Consider the following 9,810-nt stretch of genomic DNA (forward strand, 5'->3'; position numbering starts at 1 on the left):
TAACGAATACAAGTATTTTAAATATCTATTATATTTTTAAGTATATAAATTTCTATTTAACACCATATATCAAAAAACATTGCAGAAATATGTATAAAGTAGTTGCGTAGAATTAAATGGTGGACAACCCGTGGGCCAAGGATGTTCATCAACCGATATAAAATATTTTTTTTCAAAAGAACACTCATTATTTTACCTATATGACATATTTAGCATATGAACGATACTTATTTATCATAATATCATTTCAAATTGAATTAAAATACGCAATCCTTTTATTAATAAATTTAAAATCATTTTTCGTCCAAATGTCCCAAATGTTCCTTTTGGGGTGAATGTCTGTTCGGTAAAAATGTTTTTGGTCAAAAGTCCGCTCACCTTCCAGTTCTATAGTCTTAGCAATCTTCATAGCTATTCTTCAATCATAGCTAGAATAGAATAATGTAAAAACAAGAAAATAATAAATGATAGCTAGTACGTTTGATAATAAGTTACAAACCTCCTATTTCATCTTCAACTATCTTGCCTCTTGCAATTAAGAGGTTAAGTTGAACAGCTCAAAGGACATAGTTAGTAACTACCTCATTTGCACTCTTGTATTTACCATAGAAGACCGATTAGTAAAGGTCCTAGGACTGACAAATTTTATTAGGACCGTGCTGATAGGACATACAATTTAATAACATTCAACTCTCTCTGTTATTGTAAGCATTGGCAAATATTCTATACAGGCATAATAACTAAATATGCAGACATATTTAGTATTTATAATAGATAATGTTAATTTTTGGAAAAAATTCAAGGTCTAATTGAAAGACCGACCTTCAAACCGCATATTTCCTCAAAAAATATGTTGTTCCTTGTTGGCCTGTATTGTAGGAGCTTTCCCTCTTATTCACGTTGTTGTCCTCTGCAATCTGCAGAAATCTTCTTCCTATATTATCATAATATTGTTTTATATTATATATCACTTGCAAACCCCAATCAATCCAGTATAATCCCAATTCTGAAAGAAAGGATTATTTTATATCAATGGAGTCTACATAAAAAGTTTATTAAATCGACACATTTAATAGGAATCTTTTAAAAGGCAAATACTATGTATGAGCATGTACTTGAATAAGGATACGTCATATACAAATGACATACAGCTTTCTCATAACCTGACACATCCGTGTCATCCCTATGTATGGAGTAGAGTAAGCGTGTTAAGAAACAAAAGAGGAGCAATATCTTATTCTTGTTATTATTATTATCGTAAATTAACATCGACACAAAGGTGAAGAAGTCGTCAGTTTAGAGTTTATGATGTAGTCACAATGGTAATCCAAATCCTTGGAGGCCGCACTCTCTTATCCATACCAGGATCTATACAAGAATTTTTCAATGAAAATCCTGAAATTGGAGAGTCTAATTTGGCTCTTACAAGTAGAGAACATGTGGATATGTGGCGGGATCGAGTCCTTTTTATCAAACAGCGTCAGCAAGCAACGAGTGATATTCGTGAAAATGACAAAGTTCGATGGATTGGATCTCATGCTGCTATGACATGTCATATCCTGGTTATGAAACACACTGTGACAGGAGTTGTCTCTATGGGACATTTTGATAATTTTTGCTGTTGGCAATTTGGTGAAGAGAGTTCTGCTCATCGAGAGGGCTTAGATATTATGCTTTATGAGATAGGCACGTAATTTTAATTAAAGATAATTAATTAATTACTGTTTCCTAGTATCTAATACCTACTACTACTTTATATTTATTAAAATTAAAGGGGCTTTATCACGGGGATTCATCGATGACGGCCGGATTGAAGTAACTATAGTGGGAGGGTATACGGATATTAGAGGGGATGCAGCCAAAAATTCAATGAGTCTTCTTAGAGCAATACAACAAGTTCCTACGATTCTTAATCTGATACATTTTTGTGTCGGGCCATACAATACTACGGTGGACAATGGATCAACTACTGCCATACTCAAAGGGATTTGTGTGGATCTCAAAACCCAAACATTATTCCCAGCAATGTTTAATTGGTGTCAGTTTAGTGACTTTAAAACTCAAATCGAAGATAGATTTCGGACTAGGAATGGAGTGGGTGAACAAATGGACTCAGAGGATCGTTTCAAAACCAAGGACTCTACTTTTAAACCAAAGTCTTTGAGGAATACGGCAAATAGAAATAAACTAATTGAGCCAAAGATCAATACTGAAAGGGCACAGAACAAGCACATTGACAATAAAAAGAATTCTTTTAAGTTATCCTATTTCAATCGAATAAATGATATCAATGGTAATTAAACGCCACATTTAAAGAAAAATTAATACAGATGTACTCAACATGTCTACAAGGCTATGAATAGTTAATCATTTATTAATTAATTATCATTTAAATATTTATATATGCATATATTATTTATATTTGTACTCAGGATGACACACACTTTTGTAACTGTTCATTTAATCACAAGTCATTTTAAAATACTCATTAATTTGTTAGATTAAGCATTTAGTACAAATTTGTTTCTGTCCATAGCTAAAATTACTATTATATAGGTGAATGAAATATCTATACAAAAATTGTTAATAAATTACTATTATGCTATTACGAATAAATATATTTCCAATCATTTTTGGCTTCTTTGATAGTAATAATGACACTTGAATCATTAAATTTGATCGTAAAAGAGGATATATGAAGCATTTGAAACAACGTCCTGATAATGCACTTCATCAACTATCTCATCGTCCGCTCTGTACCATTTTAAGTCCTGTTTAGAGTAAATAAAGGCGGTATAATGTCCCTTTTGTAGGCCTCCATAGTGGTTACAAATACTATTCAATTGATACTTGCTTCCAAACACGGAATACGCTCTCAAATTAAGCTCAAAGTCAAACTCGACAAGAGTTAAATTCTTTTCTGTTCCTCTCACTGTACAAAAACGTGAGAGATGGATCGTTAATATCTTTGGAAATTTGATGATATCCACTTTTTTACTAGCATTCCCTCTTTTCTGACATTTACTACATGTCCATTCCACGGGCTCTGGTGTGAGGTAAGAAGCTAGAAGCTCACTTAAATTCCGTACATTTTCCCTCCTATCCCCAACTTCAAGTGTGAGTTCGTAGAAACATTCATCTTTGACAGATTCGAAACCACAGTTCTGACATGTGAGAGTTGATGCCTGCTTCCCTTAAAGATATTATTAGGATGTTAAGGATATACATATTATAATAGTTTTTGTAGAGGTTGCGTTTCAATTCTTATTAGATTTGAATAAATGAAAAACGCGTACAAAAAGTTAAAAATGGTCACCTTCAAAAGTATTTTTGACAAAGGACGTGGATCCAAACTTCATCTCCTCATGCAAAAAGTTTAATAAAGCAATCAAAAACTCATGTGCATCTTGCTGACAAGTCCCAAAGCTGGAGGAATGATACTTTTCAACAACGGTTTTAAGGGCTTTAACAGAAGGAAACTCCTTCAAATCCTCCTCCTTGGAAATTGCCTTACTTCCAAAGTCATGTTGACCCTTCCGTAGTTGCTCAAGTAAGCGACTAAATTCTATTGATACCTCACCGTTGGATTTGGAGTTTTTGTTGAGGAATCTCATCATTCTACTATTTGCAGGATTGAAAAAAGTCCGCACGGAATAAAAATTTCCCAAACACTGGATCACAGCATTGATATAGCAGTCATTATGTTCATTCCTGAGTCCGAGGATTATTTGACTATTCATGATTAATATTTGGATTCAATTTTTACAAAATCTGATTTCTATTTATTTTTTATGTTTAGGTATAAAAAGAGTAACAAATTTTAACCTTTAATTTTTCTTCTAAATATATTACCACTAACTGAGGATATATATCAATCCACATAATATTCAGATGCAATGATCTCCTACGCACAAGTATGCATTGTACCTAATATTATAATGTGTACGACATCTACAAAGGTACGTTAATTCATATAAATGAATTTTTGCCATACTGTACCTGTGTTCACTTCACTTTGATGGTTCAAAAATAATGTAATTAACATGGAAAAAATGAGCTCACTTATAATGATTATTATTCGATCATGTACGTAGAGACACTTTTGTGTAGATTTCTAATGTATCAAGGCTGCTGTAGTTATTAATTATTCATTTAGAATGAATCAATCAACGTGGTTAATGTTGAAGAGCATCTAGGTATACTAAAAAAACTTGGAGCGTAGAAAATGTAGATATCAATTTCTAAAAAAAAAACAATGTGGGCTGAATATGGGCTTGGGAATCGTCAAGTAATATAATATGTACTTCATTCTAGTTTATCATATGTTAACCTAAAAACTATATTGAACAAAAATTCAGAAAGGAATTACTTTAGTTAATATATATATACCCGGCATTACCCAGAGTAATTAGGTGTCGACTAAAGACAAATTTTGTTTTACTTATATAGAAGATAACTACTCAATAAATCCCGAGTGTTACTCTCTGTTTTTTATGAGCACAGTGATAAAATACATAGAGGGATAAAAGATGGTTATGTTGAAAACATAGAGGGACCTTCAACTATGTTTATTGTAATAATAATAATTTATTACCATAATTTTTATGGATCTAGGGATGTCAATAGGTATTTTGAAACATATTATTTTATAAAGTATATTAATATTTTATTCCAATTTTTAAATCTAAATATAATTTTACTTAGCCTTTCAAAATATTCATGATGGATTTGGGAGATTATTCTGACTATAATTCAATTAAACAATTAAGGATTCTTAAACTGAATAAGATTCGTGATATTAATATAGGTAGACTTATCTAACTATTTATATCAGACTGTAACCCATATTAATTATCCTTAATCAGGATAAATCAAAGAAGTAGGGAGATGGAGAAATAATGATTGATTTCAGTCTACACATACAGAGTAGAAATTTTTTCGTATAAAGGGGGGCTCAGCTAAAAATCTATTACTGTAGGGGGGTCATGGGATAGTAAAGTTTGGAAAACACTGTCTTAAGAAATATTATAGTTATCATATTATAGGGGCCCGATAAGTTTAATAGGGGACCTGGATCTATAATCTACCTCACCCTTCCCTCTTTTATTTACACCGTCGTCTGGTACCTAAAAACATTTTTTCCAGATTAATAAGAAGCCCAGAGGTATTTGGAACCCAAATACAACTGTATTATCTTGGTAACGTAAAAAACAAACATTTTGAAAACCCAGCAATTGCACAAAAAAAAAAAAAAAAAAAAACTCAGAAAATTGATTTATTGATTTAAAGTAATTTATTTCTAATATATTTATTCTAAATTTCTTTATATATTCTATATAGGAACAAACGCACAAGAACCGAGACCGATAAATAATATATTGGGGTCTCGGTTCGACTTTGTCGGTTTCGTCTCTAGCAGTTCAAAAACCGGAACCGCTAGACCGATAAAAGCACAACCTTGCTAATGAGATACAAATTATGGCTTCAATTAAAAAAAAAAAAAAAAATGCTATGTTTTCGAATGTTTTGGTCAACTATCAATTTTCTCTTGTCTGCTGATGTAGCGTCAAATAATGTTCCTTGCTGTTGCTCAGTATCGTTACTCAATGTATTTCATTTCTCGGGTACACTCACATAGAACTACTCAATACTACTTATATTCATTCATATGACGTGTTCTGTCCTCAAGAATGAAAAAATAATAATAAGAGTTTGAGAAACAAACTTAATTTGTTTGGATGACTGATGAGGACTTTAGTATTTATAGCGCTTATTAATAAAAACAAGACAAAAGATTCATTTTAACATAACAACATTTATATATCATTTAAATCTTAATAAATTTATTTTTAAAATGTACATGAACTATGATATTTTTAGAGATGGGATTTGTGTAAGAGGGTGAGGAGGTGACATATGTTTTAAAATTAAATTAAAACCAATGTTAACATCAGCTGCCTGATTATTGGGGGACCTAATGAATTACTTCTATAAAGAGGAAAACCTTCTACATTTAAAGTAGCATGAATTGAGGTAAGGTATTGTAGTTATATTTAAGTTCACATTATTTAAACAAATATTGTAAATTCTTGAAATAATTTACACCAAAGGTAGGCAAGAATTCTTCTTTTAGAGGGAGATGTTAACAACCCCAAGACCTAGTAAATAATGAACAAAAAAAAAAGCAACTGCAACAACCGTTTTTCCTTTTCTAATCGGTAATCTTAGTATTTACTGATTTATTATAGATCCCTTAAGAGACTGATATAAACAATTTTATCTAAAGTTTAGAGCTTTCATTTGATTATAAAGACTTATATTGGCACTGATATGGCTCCTTGCAACAATTTTAGCTATAGTTTAGAACCTTCATTTGATTTAAAGGTTTATAATTGTCCCAATACTTCAACAATTTTAGCTATAGTTTAGAGCATTCTTATATTGTGACAATCAATTTTGGTTACTTTAATCGCAATTTTTGGCACATTCAAAAGGCTTATAAGAATTGTTTTTTAGCTCAATCGATAACGCGTTTAGGAAAAATTATTCTCTTATATAAATTATGCGGTCTTCAACGACAATTGCTAGATCAGATGGAGTCGTTGCTACTGTTTACTTACACTTAATCAGTGCAACTCCATCTGACCAGTTAAAGGAACATTAACAAAAAATAATAATTAGTTAATATAAATTGACAAATATTCGTTTAAGTATTTATACAAGTAAAATCCACACTCAATTTGAGAAAAATAATTCTAGTTAATTTTTGTGTTGACGGTACATATATTATATCATGTCTTTTTTTTAATCCCATTTTTTGGCACAAAAAATATACATTCTTAGGACACTTATTGATTTCAAATATGTAGGAGCATTTTATAATAGAATTGTATTCTCAAGAATTTATTTTGCAAAGATATTTCGTTTTCATGGAAAACATACCTATGCTCATCATCATATTAGGTACATTATTTTTAGTGGAAATTGAATCTTTTCATAAAATGCTTCACTACACACAAACCTTACACCAGTAAACATTCTCACATTTGTCCTTACATTCATCAAATAATCTCTCAGAACATTTCGTCACAGTCACATTTGAGCATTCTTCCTCTGGAAGATCAACACAGATTGGCTCTTGAGATACTTTGTTGCAGGACTTGTTCTTAGGGACTCTCCTTGGAACTTGTGTACATTCTTGTTGTGGAACGGTGGAACATACCTTTGAGGGAACCATTTTACACTCTGTACGAGGCATATCTTTGCAATTCTTTTCTGAACCAACATTCTTTGAGATTGTTTTGCAATTGGTTTCAGGGACTTTCTTACAAAATTCTTTGGGAATAATGGTACAGGTTTCGCGTGGGATATCTTTGCAAGATTGTTTTGGTACCTTTCGAGTGATTGGATTGCAAATAGTCCTAGTCACTGGGCGACATTCATTTTTAGTTACTTCTCTACTAATAACACGAGGAGTTTGTTTTGGAATATTATGGCATTCTTCTCTAGGCTCTTTTCTGCATTTCTGAACTGGAACTTTTTTAGTTACATCTCGAAGTACAGGTTTACATTTGGCAACAGAGACATCTTTACACACCTCTTGAGGAATTTTGCGCTCAACATTTTTGCATGACTCTTTGGGCTTTTCATCACATACCTTTTTGGGATTTTTGAGAGGGGCACTTTGTGGAGTTAACTTGCATTGGGTATTAGGAACCTTTGCACATTTGTTTTTGGGTTGAAAATCACATACTTCCCTTGAAACCTTTCTGCAAATTGGAGCTTCAGGGACACCATATGTTGTTTCTAAAGCATTATATCCAGTGTTGTTCGCTGAAGGATTCGTGCAGAGGATCTCTTCTATGACTATGCACTCCTCTTCTTGAACAGTTTCACACTTTTCTTCTTCAGTTGTGCTACATTCTTTTTTCTCAATGAAATTAGAAGGGGTTTCCAAGTTTTCCTCTCGACATTTTGATTCCTCTGAGGGAACACAATTTTTCTCGACAACATTCTCCCAGAGAGTTTGACATTGCCTTTCTTTTATAATACTGCATTCATGATCCGGGATTTGCACAATTTGATCCTCAATAACTATTTCACAATGATCCTCATTTAGAGATTTACACTCTGTACTATATCGAGTTTCATAGACTGTCTCATTCTCAGTTATCGTAATCAATTTGCATTCTTTGTCCTGAATATTTTTACAGTTGTCTTGAGTTTGAGATTCCAAAACCGTGTTACATTCCTTTTCTTTGAGGGTTCTGCATTCCTGTTCATTATAAGTCTCGCAGTGTTCTGAAGATATTTCCTCACACACTTCTTCATTGATCTTAAAGCATTAAATAATAAATAAATTAAGTCCTCCTAATGCATTAATGATCAGTAGGTACTCACAATCTCAAAGGCTTCTTTGCATTCATCATACGTGATTGTGTTACACTCTTCTTTGAGCACGGGTTTACATTCTTCTTTCTGAACGATCCTACACTCCTCTCTCAACTCTGTTTGAAGAGAGTCGTTGCACTTTTCCTGAGGGGTGAAAGACGTGGAGTTACACGATTTCTTCAGCTTTGTTTCACACTTTTGCTCCGTAGTAGGCCCACAGACTTCTTTAGTAACCTTTGAGCATACATTTTTACATTCTGGTTCATTGAAACAAAGTGGCCCGGCGGCAGATTTAGATCTTTGAAGAGTACATCTTGTATTTTCCTTTTCATTGGGAGTACTGAGTCTAGGGAAGGCCATTGACGTTGCTGAGAGCAAGAAGAGACTAATGACAACCTGTTTGTAAAGAGGGTCAGAGAGAGAGAGAGAGAGAGAGAGAGATAAAATCAGCATTATAGGAGACATAAATAATCCTTTTTTGAGAATAATTGTACCTTCTTTATCATCGTTGTTACTGCTTTGCTCTTTGAGAACTGATGATTGAAGTGAGGGTGAACTAAGGCTTATATAGGTACTCTTGAGTATAATTCTGCGCAAAAGAACAACTTTTTAGGTCAATTCGACATTAAGATTTTATTTATTTCCATCATTATTATTTATAATATAATCTTTAATCCTTTTATCACAACATCAACAGTTCCTCCTTCAAAAGGACTGTTGAAAAACATAACATACTTAGAACTTTTTAGGAAAAAAAACAACATTTGTAGTTTATAATTTAGCCAAGTATTTAGGTAGACTCTAATCTCCAAGGATCATTACTTATTCCTAGATGTGAGAAAAAGTCCCTAGTATTTATTACAAGTCCAAATATAATCCAAAGTCTTTGGACTCGGGTTTCGAGTTGAGTTTAAAGTCTTGTCTCACATGTAGGAGTTCTAAGATGTATTTATAATGATGAAAATCCAGTGTATTTTTTAACTGGCCTATTAATTTGTAATTGGTGGAATAAAAAAGGGATTTTCTTTTCCTTAGCAGTTGTCATTATTATTTAATTCCTGAGTAGTGAGCAACAATACCCTAAATAGATTTAATTTCTTATATTTGTTGTCCTATGTAGGTTTTATTGATGATATCCTCGACGAAAATTGTAGCTGCCTCATTCATCAGTTCACATTTAAGTTGTTTGTACAAATTTCACTATAACATATGTTTTATAAGCCAGGAATTGATAACGTTATCGTTGTTGATTTATTGATTGTATCACTTTTTTCATACATACCATTGAGACTGAATTGAATTACTTTGCGTATTAATCAATCGTTTTCTATCATCAGAATCAAGAAACAGAATGTCAACTTCAGAGATATAAGTGTTGGTATTTTCAAAGTAATTAAGACAGAGGGTTACTATTCTGTT

The 9,810-nt window shown here is 32.3% G+C and overlaps 2 protein-coding genes and 1 long non-coding RNA gene across 4 annotated transcripts; 1 reads left to right on the forward strand and 2 right to left on the reverse strand.

The window, feature by feature from the left end:
• Positions 1–4,211, reverse strand: LOC121126174 (uncharacterized). 2 transcript variants are annotated; one of them, XR_011782186.1, is made up of 5 exons: positions 3,317–4,211; positions 1,150–3,185; positions 823–1,006; positions 500–740; positions 1–428 (listed from the first exon to the last, which is right to left on the reverse strand). It is a non-coding gene; the product is annotated as an uncharacterized lncRNA (long non-coding RNA). The 2 variants fall into 2 exon arrangements; XR_005866836.2 differs by having other exon boundaries at positions 1,116–3,185.
• On the forward strand, positions 1,320–2,630 carry LOC121126173 (protein N-terminal asparagine amidohydrolase). Its single transcript, XM_040721480.2, has 2 exons — positions 1,320–1,686; positions 1,775–2,630. Exons 1-2 carry the CDS (start codon positions 1,320–1,322, stop codon positions 2,299–2,301), a joined length of 894 nt encoding a protein of 297 aa, XP_040577414.1. The 3' UTR covers positions 2,302–2,630.
• A 2,507-nt stretch (positions 4,212–6,718) lies between the features above and the next one.
• Positions 6,719–8,916, reverse strand: LOC121126451 (uncharacterized). The gene is made up of 3 exons (XM_040721781.2): positions 8,886–8,916; positions 8,401–8,787; positions 6,719–8,335 (listed from the first exon to the last, which is right to left on the reverse strand). Exons 1-3 carry the CDS (start codon positions 8,895–8,897, stop codon positions 7,010–7,012), a joined length of 1,725 nt encoding a protein of 574 aa, XP_040577715.1. The 5' UTR covers positions 8,898–8,916; the 3' UTR covers positions 6,719–7,009.
• Positions 8,917–9,810: the final 894 nt, after the last annotated feature.

This window comes from Lepeophtheirus salmonis, chromosome 11, assembly GCF_016086655.4.
Source record: "Lepeophtheirus salmonis chromosome 11, UVic_Lsal_1.4, whole genome shotgun sequence".
Classification (NCBI taxonomy): Eukaryota; Metazoa; Arthropoda; class Copepoda; order Siphonostomatoida; family Caligidae; genus Lepeophtheirus; species Lepeophtheirus salmonis.

What these genes read in the sequence shown, in the direction of transcription:
- LOC121126451 (XM_040721781.2), bottom strand. An exon ending in GCAAAGAAGCCTTTGAGATT is followed by an intron (nt 8,336 to 8,400) that starts GTGAGTACCTAC and finishes TAATGCTTTAAG; the next exon opens with ATCAATGAAGAAGTGTGTGA.
- LOC121126173 (XM_040721480.2), top strand. Translation starts at nt 1,320, where the DNA reads ATGGTAATCCAAATCCTTGGAGGCCGCACTCTCTTATCCATACCAGGA. An exon ending in TATTATGCTTTATGAGATAG is followed by an intron (nt 1,687 to 1,774) that starts GCACGTAATTTT and finishes TTAAAATTAAAG; the next exon opens with GGGCTTTATCACGGGGATTC.